The sequence below is a fragment of the Chelonoidis abingdonii genome, chromosome 24 (assembly GCF_003597395.2).
Source record: "Chelonoidis abingdonii isolate Lonesome George chromosome 24, CheloAbing_2.0, whole genome shotgun sequence".
Lineage (NCBI taxonomy): Eukaryota > Metazoa > Chordata > Testudines > Testudinidae > Chelonoidis > Chelonoidis abingdonii.
The window spans coordinates 19,884,386-19,902,108 of NC_133792.1; the positions used below are offsets into that span (position 1 = coordinate 19,884,386).

Sequence of the window (17,723 nt, forward strand, 5' to 3'; positions counted from 1 at the left end):
GGGGGGGGGGGGGGTTTGAAGGTGCTCCTGTGTGCTTGGCATTGGAAAAGCACAAACAACTAGAGGGTGGGGAAAATCTGAAAAGGAGAAAGGTTTAAAAACAAAGGCTTCCTCTAATGTGAATGCTCACACGCACCCAACCTCCTGGAAGCAGAAGGTGGTGATAAGACAGGCAGGTGTTCTGCCGAAGGCTCCCTTGGGAATGTAGAGCCAGTCTTGGTTAAGATTTTGATCATTCTGATGTTGAGAAAACTCCCATCTTTATATAGGTTGTGGGTGCTCTTTAGCCTCTTTTGAAATGACCTGTTTGACACATGCAACATAGATTACAGGGCTCCCTTTTGCCATGGTTGTCCCGCCCCCCAGCCTTCCCAACACTCTGGAAATCCATTATCCCAGGAATATAATTGAGTTGTATCTAAAAGAACTGGTCAACATTCTTTAGAATTCACAATTGCACATTTCAATGAGAAAACAGGAAAAACTGTCAGAAAAATGTCTGTGATTATCCCCACCTCCCCGCCCTGCCCCCCCGCCCCATTTTTCAACCTGCTTTAGTTTTCTAACATCTGATCCAGAGAGCAGGTGGTGGTGGTGATTTGTGTTACAGTGGCGCCTAGAGGCCTGTGGGGCTAGGTGCTGTACAAACATCAAGTAAGAGGTAGCCCCTGCCCTGAAGATCTTAAAATCTAAATAGACAAGATAAAGGAAAGGAGTTCCTATTTTTATCCCTGCTGAGGTGGAGAGGTTAAGGGACTTGTGGCAAGGCTGGGAAGCGAACGTGGGTCTCCACACTCAGTGACTTAACCACAAGACCATCCTTTTCCCCCCAAATTGTGGTGGCCTGGGGGGACCTCTCTCAAATTGGAAGGAATAACTTGGAAAAACCTCCTTGTCAGATCCCTGTTGAGGGAGAAAGTAGTTGAAAACATGGACCGGTCCCGTCATAGCCCTGAGGAGTCATGGCAGATGGCCAACAGGACAAAGCTGTCTTTCCTTTCCACCTTTAGGCCGTGCCCAGTGCATCTGGTGACTTGTTCACACACCCAGACTTGGAAAGCAGTCCAAGAAAGGATGTGTCAGGCTGAAAGAGAGAGAGTGTATACCTCTGGCTAGTGCACAGGGACTGGGACTCCTCCCGCTATTTGCATTCCCACAGGGAGCAATTTTCCATGCTTGTTTGTCTTCTCCTCATGGCAGGAAAAACTTAGCTTGCACTGCACTAGACCAAGAGATGCAAGCTATCTCGCTGTCACCTCCATTTCCAGGTTGCAATTAAGTAGATGGGATGCTTCCAAAGTCAGCTAGGCTGACGCCCTGATGTTAAGCTGTCATGTAGACAGTAGTTTGCATGTCTAATCCTTGGCAACTCTCCTCACAGGAATTCTGTGGTGACCACCACAGTTGGTGTGCACTGAGGGAAAGCAGCTTCCAGGATTTTATGCCTCGAAGTGGAAATCAGGATCTCCTAATTGCTCTCAAATGAACTGCTTTTTCAGGGCGTGAATGAAACCAGGACACCAGCCGGAATATGGGAAGCAAATCTTTCTCTCAGTGTCCCCGAGAGCAGCTTTTCTCTACTGTTGGCCTTTGCTTTTCTTATTTGTATTGCGATAGGGCCTGGAGCTGCAGGCCGAGATCAGGGGCCCATTGCACTAGGCATTGTACAAACACACACCTAAAAGGCTGATCGTTTAAATTAAACTAAGAAATATGGGCTTGATTGTAGCCTATATACCTCCAGCGAGAATTCAGCTGAATAGAAACCAGTGATATAACTGGGTGAATAACTCCTGTGTAGGAGTTTAACAGTAACAAACAGACCTGATAGTTGTTTTCAAGCAACCACTGGGTTACTAGACACACATTTGGTTACATAAAGGGACTTTTTAAAGGCTTGCCCAAGAGGTAGACAGTTCTAGTTTCTGTTTATCTGCATGGCGATGACAGTTATGCGCTATTAATTAACTGGTTTTACACCACTGCCCTCTACTGCATAGAATCATAAATGTTCAACTGTGTCATATCCTTTATACTGCATCCAACTCAAGGAGAGTCTCCTTTAATTGTCATTGGAAAATGTTCCACCATTGGGCTATCCAGATAGTGTTTGGCCAGTCAGGGTTCTGCTGGAATTCGGCCTGTGAACAGGTCCAAATTGTGTTTCAACACCCCAGCTTTTGACCTAGATAGGGCGTCGGGTTATTGCGTGGTGTATGGATGAGCTTTAGGCTCATTTGGCCACAGTGGAATTTAAAGCTTGCCATGAACATGATTTCTGAGCTCTCTTTTTGTCAAGACCAAAATGGCTGCCCCATTGGGAGAGCCAACAGAATGAAGAGATCAAAGCAGTGACAAGGCGGTCCAAACATTGGTTTGATGTTACTTTAGCACATGCTTGACTAGAGCTCATAGAGCCGAGAAGGTATCACAAAGGTAGTTGTTTAGCTTTGAGATACTGCGCCAAATCAAGGGAGTTTGCTTTTAAGGGTACACGCGCTAGTTTGTTGTTGCATGGGGAAGAGGTTTTTTTAGGATGGTGAAGTATGACATGAAGCCCCTGAGGGAATACCTCATGGATATGATTTTCATCTCCTCTGCTGCGCTGTTTCCGAGCAATGGGAAGAATGTTGTGCCAGACGCTCTTCAGACACCAGGTCAGATGGTTTATCTAGGATCATTGATAAAAGGCCACAGATACTGTGGGACAAGGGACTCATATCCTGGCTGCTGCTGGGGTGTGCTCTGCGCACATTCAGCACAGGTTGCATTTGTGTAGGACTTTTCATCCTAACGTTCTTTATAAACATTACACTGTGGGTTTGGGCAGCGTGACTGTCCTCATGTTACAGATGCAGCAATGGATGCACTTGGTAGTGAAGTGACTTGCCAAAGACCACACAATGAAGTCAGAAACCCGGACTCCTGACTCCCAGTCCTGTGCTTCAGCCACAAGACCTTCCTTCCCCATAGAGCAACAGTTTCTTTTTCCGATCTATCACTGTGCAGTCAGATCTTGTGATAAGTATTTTTTTTTTTACAGCTGCTGTTTCCATCTTTCTCTGTCAGCCCTCATCAACATACACTAATGCTGTGAATGCTAACGAAGGAGAATGTTTGGGGCCAGATCGTGAAAGGTGCTGAGCCGCTACATCTGCAGGGTCACCTTTCATGTGCCCACCTCATTCCCATGTATTGATGAAGGGCAGGAAGTCCCTGTTTCAGTGAACTCACTGAAGATATCTGCCTAAAAATTGACAGCGTGATTCAGCCTATTTGTCCCTTTATGCAGCAGTGCGGTTCATCCCGGGGGTGGTATTGGAAGCCCCGTCTCTTGGGAATACACAGATCCCTTGAGGAATTTACTGTAGGGAACACTCTTGTATTGTCAACCCCACGGGGGCTGGAGAACGCCCTGTGTCTAATCTCTAAGGTTGAGAGGTTAGCTCCTATCTCTCCAAGCTCTGATATGTTCCTGGTACAGATGATAAAGTGCTGCTTTTATTGTCAGCTGGCGAAGTTACCCACTGGCTGATGAATAGCTGTAAACTTTGAACGCAGGCACTTGGCGTAAATAAATAAATAAGCTCTATAGTGTGAGACCAGGGACTTGTCCATAAAACAACACCTGGAGCACAGCAGCGTTTGTAATCTCCGAGGGCGACACCTGTAATCAGTGGGACGAAGGGAATGCAGGAAATGCAAGGAGAAGGCCTGGCAATCTGGGGCTGGTGCTCCTGGCAGGTGTCAGCTGTGGAGCTGAGAACACTCTCACCTGCAAGCACCTGGGAGTGTTTACTGCTATTCAGGAGGCAGAGGGAAACTACCGGCCCCATTAATTAATTCAGAGGCAGGGGGACTAATTAAAGCCATGACCCGTCCTTCCTAGACTTTCCCACGGGTGCTTTTACCTTGGGGAAAAACAAACATGGCAGTTTATGTTTCCAGCAGATGAAGGTTAGGAAGAAGTTATTTGCTAGTGCCTGAGATAAGCAGGTCGGTGTAAACGTGGTGGGGGTGTCTGGAAGGTGGGAGGTGCCAGTTCCAAACTGCCCTCCCCACCTTTATTACTGGTTCTTTCTCACTGAACCTAACCCCACCGGAAGGCCAGTCTCAAGGGAGCTCCCATGCTGGTGTAGTAGGCACCAACATTTTCTTCCTGGGCAGGTAATTAGCCTTGCTAGGTGGGATTACAAGCACCTCTGGCTATTTCCTAGATCAGCTGTCATGCCCCCCTCTCTCCAGTAAGTGACTCCACCTCCTGAATTCCAGCTAGGATTGCTGGAGCTCTGTGGGTGAAATTGACTTGTTTGCCTTTCTCCCTCCTCTCAACCTGAGCTCGCACCCTGAACACAGAGGAGCCGGATGCCGACTCACCTTAGTTTTCACGGGGAAGTTTTAATGTTATGCCCCAAGCAGGCTTTGTTCTGAGCCCTACTGACTCTCATTTGTGGCTTTATCCCTTTGCACTGGAGGACACAGTGCCCAGCGTTGGCCAGGAAAACACCCACTTCCTATGACAAGAATTTTCCTCCTACCACCCTAAGTGGGGTGTCTGAGGCTGAAAGCTCATGGGTTAGTAATACTCTAGTGTGCTGCTAACTGGGAAATGCAGGCTGGCTCTGTTTACAAGTGCTGATTCTGCTGTATACACCTGGCATCTTTTCAATAACCTTCTCTGCAAGAAGCCGTTAAAATGCTGATTGTTTCATAGTGTAGAGTGTTACCATGTCTGTCTTGTGAAGGCTTTGCAGCTCTCTAGAATTCGGCTGCTCTCCCCCACCATGTGCTGCGCATCCCGCAGGAGCTTGGTCTTGGGTTTCTCTTCAGTCGTTTTTGCTTTGGGGGTGGGGAGGGCAGTTGCTTTATCATCTGTCCTGGGGTGGCAGATGGGAGCTTAGCTCAGAAAGGAAAACAGCAACACTCTGAATTAGTCGTGGGTTAAAGGTCACAGAAACATCTGCCTTAGGATGCTTTCAGTGGCTGCATTTCTATAGTGTGGGATTGCATTGAGGGACAGAACCTGTTGCTGGTAGGCTGATTGAAAATCCCTGCACAGTGGAAATATTGAAATAAGTGAACAAAAGGGGAGGCAATATTTGTTGAACAACAGACATGGGACAGCCTTTGGCATGTGTCCTGGCCGTCCCTGCACGCTGTCAGCCCCCGAGTCTGCACTTTGTGTTCCTGTGCCACTATCTCACTACCCCGTCTTAGGACGTAGTTATACTAGTCTCTTTGCAATCAGCTCTGTGATTCTCTGGAGGCCAGATTGAGACCAGGCATAGGGAAGAACAGCTCAGCTGGCTTCAGTGGAAGATACCAGGTCTGCAGTGGCCCTGTGTGGTGTTTAATATCCACATTGTATTCACTTCTTTTAAGGGCATATTTTAGTACACCATATTCTTAGACACTCAGCATGCAGGAAATGAATTTAGTGTGTGTGTGTGTGTGTGATGTAAAAACATTAGAACAGGTACTTAACCAATTCTACATCCATAAATCATGCAAGCATGTGTGTGGATATGGTTTTCGTATATATAGATACACACACGTGCACACATATATACACACACACTCTCTCTCTCATACGATCCATGGGTGTAGAACTGAGCATCCTTTTCTAATATTTGTGTTGTAATCTGTTTATAGCCTGGGATAGACACACTGGATGAAAGTGAACATACTACATAGCATTTTAAGTCAACCATGGTCTAGTGGCTGGTGCAAGAAGTTGGGGCTGCTACTCCCAGCTCTGCCACTGGGATTCACAATACGATCTTGGGCAAGTCACTTCACCTTTTGGTGTGTCATCTATAAAAGGGAGATCAGGATACAATTATCCCCACCTTAGAAGAGCACCTTGAGATCTGTGGATACAAAATAATAAAGAAATGCTAAGTATTCTTAATTATAACCTCCCCAACCACCTCTTTTTTACCATATTACATTTCATTACTAGAAAATTTGGCAGGGACATAACTTAAAAAAAGCCAAATCCGCCATGATGGTGTCACAGGAGTTGACCCATCAACCTCACTGTGTCATCTCTAAACTGAAAGGACGTTAGAGTGAACATTAAGAGCAAGAAGCCCAGCTGGTGTAAATCGCTATAGCTCCATTGGAATGAGCCAACGCATGGCAGCTGAGAATCCTGCCCAATATCTGTGTATCTGCATGGGTCGGAAAACGGTTGCTTTATCTGCATTCTGTTATATCTTACCCCATTTTTCTCAAGATCTCACATGATAGTATAGTCACATTTGAGTCAGATCATTTTGAAAATATTATCTTAAAAATGCAGGGGATTTTTGGGGTCAGGAGGCAACTTTGTCACCAATGCGTCCTCTCCTAGTGTGCTGACTCAACCTCTTCACACCCAGACAGCATCTTAAATAACTTTGCGAGGTCAGTGCGGGTTCAAGGGGAAGTATTTGGCAAAAGGTGTTGAGCTCAGATGCCATTTGCCTGCTGGAGTCTTCTATCCATCGTTTCTTTTTGCAGTTGAAATATTTGACGCTTTGTCACCAGGTTAATGAAGAAATGGAAGCTTTTCCCAGCAGGGAGAACATTGATATTTTTAGCCATTCTTGTTTGCTTTGGGAATGGGCTGTGGATGGGTCGGGATTTCTGCTCTCTCTCTTGGGAACTGATTTCTGGCATGAGCTATTGGTTGTTTCAAAGGGAATCGGGTTTGGGAGAAAGCAGATCAACTCTGTGATGCGAGGGAGTTTGCCTATATTCTGTCTATCAGCACATGAAAATTAATGCGTATCTTTGACACGTCTAGTGCAAATTCTTATTCAGCTCAGATTGCCCTGCTGTATAAAGGCAGTTTACTGAAGGGTGGGATTTGTTATGTGGAGGATTGGTGTAGCCCACAGAGCTAGCTTCAGCATTTATTTAATTCAGCAGTAATGCAAGGAACCTACAAGTCGGTCTCCTGTAAGACATTGGCTTAAGCAGTTAGCATATGGTTTGAGGCCTATGAACTTTGGCACAGACCAGTGGCCTAACCGTCACCCCTAAGTTTTGGGGAACGGTGAGTAGAGTGTTTAAGGGAGAAGCTTGTCCCTAACGACACTAGCCAACCACAGGAACAAGAGCTAACACCAGGATGGGAATGTTTGCAACAAGAGTTTCATGGAAATGAATTGATGTATATGAGAATAAGTTGAGATCATTAATATACTAACTTATAGGAGAAATGCAGCCCCAACATTAGTAGAGTGAGGACGTACAAATAAAGAAGAGGGGAGAAACCCCCACTGAATATGCATTAAACATAGTGGTGTCAGTGTAACATATTAAAGAAGTTGTAGCCCAGCCTATGGGCAGGGGAAGAGAGAGATGTAGCCTTTGGGAGGTGCCTGGATGATGGCCACTGGTGATGAGGAACAACACTTCAGGTTGTTCTGCAAGGGGTGGTGTGAGTATATGGATATTCAGATGTACATTCTGTATTATTTCTACCTAGGTTAGAGTTTTTGTGACTTTGCTAACTCTAATTAATAAACTATTACAAATACACCAGGGCTTCTAAAGTGTGAGTGTTGCAACTGTGCCCATAGAGGTTCCCAACTATACAGTAATTTTAATAATACTGGGCCTGATTTTGGGAGAAGAACCTGTCAAATCTCAAAGTGATAACTAGGAATTCTTAAGTATTCAGTATAGTTAATATATGATTCATAGATCGGGCTACATGGGTGAATGAGGCTAGGAGGGCTAAAAGTCTTTCTCTAAAGACCCTGCTAAAACATTTTGGTCACGGGACAGTCACACTAGTCTGGACCAAAGCCCCGCAGAGTTCACTGTGCCGTTGCCAGTGGCTTGTATCTTGTTGACTTTCCCAAGCTGAGCAGGGTTGGGTCTGGTTAGTAGTTGGATGGGGCAGGAGATAGCTAAGAAAAACCTAGGAGAGCACTACCAACCCTACATCCGTCTTCAGTATGGCCTGAGTTAAAACAATAAATGCTGCATCATGGTGCTAGAAGGGGCTGTGTTGTCTTTTTGCATTCAGTGAAAACCAAGGTTAACTGGTGACGGGATCAGTCTGAAAGATCCCCCCACTTGTGATCAGGAAAGATCCCATGGCACTTTGCACAAGAGTTAGGGCCGGATCTTCAAAGGAATTTAGCCAAGGAACGGAGCGCTGGATTTTTAAAGATATTTAGGCACCTTGTGGGATTTTCAGAATCATCTAGTTGCCTTGGCTAATTGCCATCTCAGATAATGACATTTCACTTCCCTGAATCCCAGTATTGTCAGCCCCAAACATCCAAATTCATGAGCGAGGCCCTAAAATCATGAGATTGGTTTAAAAATCTTGAGATTTAAAATAATAATAAAATTTGGATTCTTTTTATTTGCCTTTGGTTTCTGAGCCTTTAGGTTGCACATGGGTCATATTTTCAAGCTTTTCTCTGCAACCACAAGGAGCAGAAACTTTTTTTTTTAAATGAAACCTGAGCTTCTTAGCTAATCACAGGATTCCCAGAGCTGGGGCTTGAATTAAAACACCAAATAGTGTCAGACTCGCAGTAAAATTGCAGAAGTTGGCACTCAGTGGAATCTTCTTTGTAGTTTCAACTAACCACAGTACCGTTCACTTCCTGTTCTAAGAGTTGATCCCACAGACACGTACACATACAAGTAAAGTTACTCACCTGTGTGTCTGCAAATATGGGCCCATGAACTACAGAGGTTGGTGACTTTCAATGACAAAATGATTCTTGTTTGTAAAGAGCTATAAGATCCTGCAGGGTGGGCAGTGCTGGAAATATATAAGATATTTTTATTTATCTTGTTTCCATGCCTTATGAGCATGGAAAAAACAAGCATAAGTTCAGGAGTTGCTGGTGTCAGCGTTCAGTATTCCTGATGAGACTGATAACCGTTTGATTGTCTCTGCAAAGATGGCTATATTCATGCCTGCAGCGGGGGGACAGAGGAAGCCCTCACTCCATCATTTTGAAAAGGTAATCAGATTAATGCGAACCTGCAAGGAGAGCTCCACAGAGTGAGATTGGATGGTAGCTATTTCCCCAGAGTTTTCCCCAATGGCAGGTGGGAATGGTGCAAAAAGTAAACAGAGTATAAAACTGTACAGCATCTTAACACTTCCTTTGCTGTTAACGTTCTGCAGTGTTACTGATAACCTAGGCAAGGACATTTGTTTGTTTAAAGTAAGATTTGTAAATTTAGAGACTCTTTAACATGATCATATATTCATAGACTTTTCAGACCTTTTTGATGAACTAGTCTGAGCTCCTGCATAACACAGGCCAGGAACTTTCGTTCTGTGATTGCGGCATCAGGCCCATAACTTCTGGTTGAGCTATAGCAGATCTTTTAGAAACACACTAGATTTTGATTTAAAGATATGACAGAGAATCCACCCTGTCCCTAGGTAAGTTATTCCAATGGGTAGTTAATTAACCTCACTGTTAGGGTGACCAGATGAGAGGAAGAAAATATAGGGACACATGGGGGAGGGAGGGGTCGCCGGCGGATCAAAAAACAAAAAAAGTGCCGAGTGCTGCTGGCGGAGCAAAAAAAAAAGGAGTACCACGAAATATAGGGACAAATTGCATCCCGACAAAAGATCAATCGGGATGCGGGACAAATGCTTAAATATCGGGACCGTCCCAATTTTATTGGGATGTCTGGTCACCCTGCTCACTGTTTTAAAAACAAAAAAAAGCAGTGCAACACTTCTATTCTGAATTTGTCTAGCTTCAGCTTCCAGCCACTGAATCTTAAAACGCTGCTAACGAGAATCCAAATTGGAAATGGTCCGAAAACTAATTGGGTGGGTGGGCATTACCCCAGCAGTGTCCATGTGAGCCGTATTTCAAATCCCAACAAAACCCCACCACACATGAATCTGAATTCCAGTTATGGAATTACTGAGAACCCACCACGTCCCAGTTCCCTTTGATTCAGTTCCCACTAGAACATGGTTGAGTGCCACATGAACTGAAGCTGATATTAAAATGAGAGTGGTTTCCAAGATTATAATGTCACTGCAATTCAGTCCATCCCTGGATACAGAACCCTCTTCCCCCACCCCTGCTTCTCACTTCACAAACCATTGAGCCCCTGCAGGGACCCTTCATAGGAAGGCGCCGCTGAGCGAGCTGAAGACGGTTTCACAGCATATTCCTAATGGCAGAGCCCAGTTCGGTTTTGTTTGAATGCAGCACATAGGGGTTTTTTGTTTGTTTCTTTCTCTCTAGGATGGAGGCGGGTGAGAATCTTGCGCCGTTCTCATCGCAAGCAACCGTGAAAGTTCTGAGGATTGTTTTTAAAAAAAGGGGGAAAATGGTGGTTTTAACAGATGACTGCACACTTTAGCGGTTTACAGCCGGCGTGCCTTCGCTGGCCCTCTGGGACGGAGAGGAGGGGTGCGCGGCACAATGGCCTCTCTCATAGGAACAGCAGGCTTCAAAACCAGCCTGTTGAATTCCCTAACGCAGGGATGCAGTTCAACCACCCAGAAGTCCACTTCCTTCCCCGTCCCCGAAGCTGCCCCCCGCCCACCCTGTGCAGCTCTTGAAGTTTATTGGACGGCAGGGTACCCGGCAGCTGCCGTCCCCTCATTAACATGCACACCTGCTTCCCACAGCCTTTTGTGTGTCTAGCAGATGCCCTGATTTATTATTATACACATTTTCTTTTTCATTGGGCCTGGATAATGCCATCTCATTAACTCAAAATGTCTCTGAATCCTGACAAATTCTCACACAATCCCCAACAATGAAATCAGAATCAGGTTAAAAAAAAAAAAAGGGAGACAGGCTGTGGGAGGAGGGGGGACAGGACCTAGCTGTATTCCTGCCTCTCTCCTCTCCCACTAGAATGTTTTGCAACCTGCTTCTTTGGTGGCTTTAGCACAGGCTGGCATGCCTCTGGGTTTACGCTTGCTATGATTCATTGGAAGTATCGCCCCTTTGGGACTTAATAATATTCAGTATTTTGTAAACTCTTTGGCGGTTTTCAGGCCATCAGGGTGGAACCACGGGAATCTCACACTTCAGAGGCAGTTCAGTATTGTCCAGTGTCAGGTTTGAAACGAGGCTTTGTGGAGAAGCGAAGTATTCATTAGAGAAAATGTAGATTGTTCAGCTCAGTCTGTTTCTGATCATGTTCCCTCAGGCAGCTGAGGACTCAACCGCTTAGAGGATCAGATGTTAAATATGCACATGTTATTTATTTGTATTATGGGAACACTTAAGCACCCCGATGAAGGATCTGGTCCTCGCTGTGCTAGGTGATGCACAGACGAGGAACAGAGATGCCAGTCCTTGACCTAGAAAGCTCACAATAGGACAGGACCCAACAGATGGACAAAACACAAATGGGAGTTGTTGGGAGGATGAGATCACAATGAAGTAACAGAGTTTCATGTGAGAACAGAAGGCTCAGCTTGCCACTTGCATAACCTGAGTTAGCCTCATGGCTGTGTTTAGTCATACTAATGATGCTCACAGAGCTATGCCAGCAGGAAGTAAAGTAACAGGCATCTCATGCTTAAAGTTCCAGCTAATTTTTTCTTTGCTGCTAAATACAGCAGGGTGAAATGGCAAAAAAGCCTTGTGCTGGCTAAAAGGCCTCAGTTCACATCAGTGGTGCTAGCAGTCACTGTCGTTTGTTTTCCATGAACTTCTGTACAAGTGGCTCTTTGCCACTGCTGTTCACGTGGATGTTGTGGAAAGCAGAAGTCTCACCAGTCCTCGTGCAAATACATGTTTGCACAAATGCTTGCACCATAAGTTGCTTATCTAACTCCTCCTTCTTTATAAAGGATTAAGTTATCCAGTCACGAGTGCAAAAAAATACTATGTGACCTCGAATGACCAATTGCAAAATGTAACTCGTGACTACCAACAGCCAGTAGTTTGTCAGCAAATCCATGAATTTGGTCATGTGGGGAAAAGGAAGCAGTGAATGAGTTTGAAGAATGATCGAATTCTTAAATATTGACATATGGGGAATTGAGAACAAAAAAGAGGGTTTCAGGGCCAGAGTCTCAGCTGGCATGAATCAGCATCTCTCCGGTACTGTTGGTGGAGCTATGTGGACTTACGCTAGTTGAGGCTCTGGCTCGAACCGATTTACTGAGCTGTAGTGCCAATATTTCTGGCAACGGCAGCGGGGAGTCTGATCACGGCTTCCCACTGTGAGTAGCTTTATTGAATGTGGCTGTTAAAACCATGTGGCCAGAGCTCGGATCCAGTGCCTGTTGAAGTCAGTGGGTGTCTTTCCATTGACTTCAGCAGGCTGCAGATCAGGGCCCAAGAGCTACAGAACTCAGTCTCTCCGTAACTCACTAAAATAAACACAATCGTTCTCCAAACTCATTGCCCCCAGTTACAGCTTTGATGGTCACCACATGAGGTGAAACAGGCAAATGTCTGGAGGATGAATTTAACAGGGTGGGCCAAACTCTGCTCTCAGGTACAGCCATCTAAATCTGGAATACCTCGATATGCCAGGTCACCCCACCGCTGTCTGGAATTACAGCTGCATCACCAGGCTCAGGATCGAGCCCCTGTCCCTCACATTTCTACCATTTCACTTCTTATGTGCTCCCTTTCAGGGTGGGGCTGCTGATTAGAGGCTGGTAGGGCCACGGCAATGGAGTAAAGCTCCCTTTGAAGCACAGTAACGCGAGCGTCCCAGTTCAAAGAGTGAAATAAACAGGATCTTGTGTTGAAAAGGCCAAACAAAAGGTGCTGAGCCGGGCAGATTTGTGCCAGCAAGGTGTTGACGAGACTTATCTCCAGAACCTTCTTTTGAAGATCAAGTGCCCTCCCTCTTGCCCCATCCCACCCTTCCCCCCCGTTGTCATCAGCTTGGAGGGGTCCCTGCTGCGGGTCATTCCCAACAATGGGGTGCATTGAAATCCAATTGTTGTCTGCTCCTCCCCCTCCCCCTTCTTGTTTAATTATGAATGAATCACAGACAACAATTGGGTGCAGACGGAAGGGCAAACCCCACTTCATGGCAGGGGATTCATCTTTGCTGGGAGGATCTGGGAGTGTGGGGCAAAGGGAATCTCTTCGAAGCATTAAGCCTGGTCAGTTACTGGGGGACCAGGGATACCACAGAGCAAACTTAAGCAGCCACTGTTTGTGAGTCAGGAATGACAATCTATTCCATGGGTAGCATTTCAATCCCCAAGTTGCCGAGCACCCTGAGCTTCTGCCGACGTCAGTGCTGGTTGAAATTGCTCAGTCCTCTTGCAAAGTCACCATTTCACAGCTTCCATTTTCTGCTGGGTTTTATCCACGTTTATTTGGGGCCAGATCTGAGTAGCCCTTTACCACGTGAGCAATCCTATTGATTTCCATGGGGCTAGGTGCAGAATAAAGTCACAAAAACAATCCATGTTTTGATCTCGTGCTTGTCCGGAGTAGATCTCAGCGTTCTACAAAGGAGGTCAGTGTCGTTACGCTGTGTGAGTAGCAGGGGCAGAATCTGGCCCTTATTTCTTCATCCTCTCTTCCTCCCTGCCATCATCCCTGAAAGGCTGGCTTATGTTAAAGCACCTAAGTGTTAGGTCAGGAAACACTCCCCATTTGCAAGCCTCTCCCATCACCTGGCTTTGTTTTCTCATGAGCCAGTTGGCTTGGACCTTTTGGCTTCTGGTAACAGATGGTTGGGCCAGTCGCCATTTCATGTGTCTTTTTTTAAAAGGCCTTCATGCTGAGATAAAACTCAAGCATGTGTTTGTTTGGCCTCTCCCACTGCTGGAGAGAATACGGCTTTGGAAAGTGTTTATCTTCAAGGAAGATCGGAGCAGCTGTTTAGGAAGACTGTAATGTAAGAGAAAGCATAAATGTGCCACACCTGTTATCCAGGCTAAAGCTGAGCTCGTGTTTGCCAATGCTGAGATATGTTTGACTCTGATTTCTGCAAGACGGAGGGATGCTGGGGAAGCTGTCAGTTGTTGACGAAATAGTAATCCTGCCACCGGACTCCTTGTTAATACTGTACCGTTTACATAAAGCTCGAGGGATCTCAAAGCACTTTACATGAGTGTTGTGGCCCTTTTGGGGCTCCATCCAGCCAAGCACTCAAGCTCATGTGTAACTTTTATCCCATAACTAGTCCCATTGACTTCAGGGCAATGACTTGGGTCGTAGCGTTATACACATGCTTGAGTGCTTTGTTAGACTAGGGGCTTTGGCTGTTGCACATATCAACATGCAAAGGGGCCCCTGATCGCAGATCATTCTGAAGCCACTTTGCATGCAACCCCTTTAAGCTCTCTGCTGTCAGGTTGCAAGTGGCTAAGATCCTGAGACAAAGTGGTGGAATTAAGAGCACGGTCGGAAAGGCCAGCTGTATGTTTTGGGGCAGAAGGGTGGAAATTGACCTGTCCACATCAAATCTGGCTTCCTGTTCAGGAGAGGGTGAGGGAATCTATCCAGGACAAAGAAGTATGTGGGTACAAAGACCTCTTAGCGCTGTTCAGAATACTCTCTGCTGTCCCACAAACCCTGATTGGGTCTCTAGAGGGACTTCATCTTATGATTGCAGAGTGGCATTTTAGTTAAACATCCAAAGGTCTAGTGGACAGAGCACTGGACTGGGACTCAGGAGACCTGGGATCTATTTGCAGCTCTGCCACTTGCCTGCTGGATGACCTTGGGCAAGTCACTTTCCTTTTTTTTGCCTCAGTTTCCTCATCTGTTCAATGCGGATAATGATGCCAACCTCCTTTGCAAAGTGATTTGAGATCTACTGATGATGAGTGCTACATGAGAGCCAGATGTTACTATTTTGCAGGTCTCTGCATGCTACCCGGCTGGGGCTTCTCTTTCATCTTTTCCTTCTCTCTTAGTGTGAAATTCACCTTTGTCCAGAGAAGTCAGCACAAGGCCTGTAGCCCACGTAAATCTTCAAAATAGGCCTCAAGTGGTCCGTTGTGCTGGATCTCTCTACAGGGAGGAATTTCAAGCAGAGTGAATACATATCACACACACGTATCATCAGTGCTTGGGTCTCTTTGATCCTTAGACCTGCATAGTTCCATAAAAAAAAAAAATCAATAAAATGGTATTCCCAGCAAACATGTGCTATGCTAACTGGCATCCCTTAAAGAAATAGACCCCACCAGCTCTGATATTGATTAGGGACAGGAGAGGGAGCTGGGGATTGTTCTCCCCCTGCTCAGCTGGTTTGGGAAAGGCAATTTGCATAGATCCTACACTTCATTTATTCGGTTGTGCTTCAAGGGGGTCAGAAGATACCCCTCAAGCTCTTTGAAATCTCAGTGATTTATGGCACTTCTGTGCTCTGGAAAATGTTGGAGACAGGTGGCAAGGGATGGGAGCTACAGGGTGTGTGTGAAAGTGATTCTCATGCAGGCATGGAAGTTGGCAACTTTGTGGGCTGCAAGGAGTGTTCTTTCTCTCCTCCACAGCAGGCTGCGAGGGTAATCAAAGGTGCCCATGAAGGGGTGGGGAAGGGGAGAAGCCAAAACAGATGCTGTAACTGAAACCACATGTGCAAAAATTGTCTTACGATAAAGCAACGTGGTGCTGTGGACCCAGCACAGAAGCCTATCTCAGGCTTTAGGAGGGAAAATGCCCACTCAAGCTGGGAGCACAGGATCTGTATGCTCAGTGTTAAGTCTAAAGCCTTTTTACAACACATCTGAGATGAAAAATGGGCTCTTCTCTGTCTGATTTTAGCACAGACTGAACTTCTCCCTTTCTTTTCCCCTGCACAATCCACCTAGCTGTCAGTACCATGTGTATTTAACCCCCTACAGCCTGCACTGAGCTGCCAAAAAAGGGAACTGCTGTTTGCCCTGTGTGTGTTTACTTTGTTTTTAATGATCAGCTGTGTAACTCAGTTTGAGACTAAACCCAGCATTTTCTCATCGGTGTGATGGTCACACCCCACAAGGCAAATATTTCTTCTCTGATCCGTTATCATTATAATTAATAAACCTGTATGTTACCATAATGCCTACAAGCCTGGATCAGGATCGGAGCCCCACTGGGCCAAGTGCCACAAGTGCCAACTCTGTGGGTGTGCCGGGGCTGGTGCACCCGCGGAAAAAAATGCAGCGCTGAGGATCAGCTCCTCCCCTCCCCACTCTGCCCTCCCGCCTGCTGGCGCCAATTAGCACGGCCCCTTCAATTAGCACTGCCACCTCCCTCCCAGCACCTCCTGCCGCCGACAATCAGCTGTTCAGCACCATTTAGGAGATCCTGGGGGAGAGGGCGAGGAACAGGGGCAGGAAGAGGTGGGGGCGGGGCTGGGGCTGGGAGCGGGGCAGGGGTGAGAAGAGGTAGAATAGGGAGGGGTTTGGGGAAAAGGGGTGGAGCAGGGGCGGGGCCTAGGACAGGAGGCGGGGCTTTGAGGACCCACTGGGAAGTCGGAGCCTCTGTGAGGTGTTGTACAATCATGTGATTACATGGCCCTGTCATGTGGCTCCTGCAATCCAGTCTGCACAGGCAGACTCCATACCAGTCTGAGTCTCTTCACAGGAAGAAGGGGTCCACTGGAGGGCTCCAATTGCAGGAAGGGGGTTAGGTGCTGTCTGACTTGCCTGGTGGCTTTGTCTGCAGTTTTATGGCTGTGAAATTCTGGATGGCGGCTGCACTTGGGAGAAGGAAGAACATCCTAGAGATGAAGAAAAATGTCTCCTTTGACTTTTCCCTGCCATCAGAGCTGGCACTACAGCACCAGTAGGAACTAGTTCACTGCCACTGCTCTTGTGTGAGCAACAGTACCGAGCACACTCCGCAGAAGGAGCTCACAGCACTTCCTCCACGCTGATTAAGCCTCACAATGCCCCCATGTGGGAGGGGTGGGACCAAGATGCTTCTTTGGTGCTAAAAGTTTGGCCTTATCCCCTTGTATTGTAGCCTGGTTGCTATCGGGGAATAAGGCACCCGAGGCTGTGTGTTTCCAGAGCCCATCTGCACCAACTGAAATGTTGTTTGTTGCATTGCTGTGTGTGCGGCTGGTCTTCTGACGGCCCACCCCTGGCCTTTGCAGCCAAGAATTTAGATACACAAGAGAAATGGACCAAATCAAACCCTTTCCCCTGCCTTCCTGGCTCTCTGCAGCAGCTGCTTTATCTTGGGAATGGTGGGGCAGTCTGACTGACTCTGACTTGGTGTCTTTTCTTCTCCCCAGATGCAACAGCGCCCACGTAGGCGACCGGTGCCAGCTGCCAAATCCCTGCCTCAGCACCCCATGCAAGAATGCTGGCACCTGCCACCCGGTCATCCGTGGCAATGCTGTGGACTACACCTGTTCCTGCCGCGTGGGCTTCACAGACAGGCTGTGCCTGACTCCCGTGGAGAACGCCTGCCTCAACAACCCCTGCCGCAATGGAGGGACCTGCGACCTACTCACGCTGACTGAGTACAAGTGCCGGTGCCCTCCAGGATGGTCAGGTGGGGCCAGCACACATACCTCCATCGGGGAGCCCCGAGAGCCCCACTGCACCCACCCTCAACACACAGGGGTGGGATTGTTGTAATGCCCTGCATGCAGGGCCGGCTCCAGACACCAGCGCACCAAGCTGCAGGGGGAGCCCTGCCAGTTGCCATGAGGGCGGCAGTCAGGCTGCTGTCGGCAGATCTGCCAGTCCTGTGGCTTCAGCGGCAATTTGGCAGCGGGTACGCCGAAGGCACGGAACTGGCAGACCTCCTGCGGGTGTACCAAAAACCACCTGACTGCCATGCTTG

At 47.0% G+C, this 17,723-nt stretch overlaps 1 protein-coding gene across 1 annotated transcript in view; it reads left to right on the plus strand.

Annotated features, from left to right (window-relative positions):
- The window catches only part of NOTCH1 (notch receptor 1), a 98,120-nt gene that overhangs the window by 24,963 nt on the left and 55,434 nt on the right, over positions 1-17,723 (plus strand). Inside the window, exon 3 of the mRNA XM_032767520.2 lies at positions 17,167-17,429. Coding sequence (XP_032623411.1) covers positions 17,167-17,429 — 263 coding nt within the window. The remainder of the gene's footprint in view (positions 1-17,166; positions 17,430-17,723) is intronic.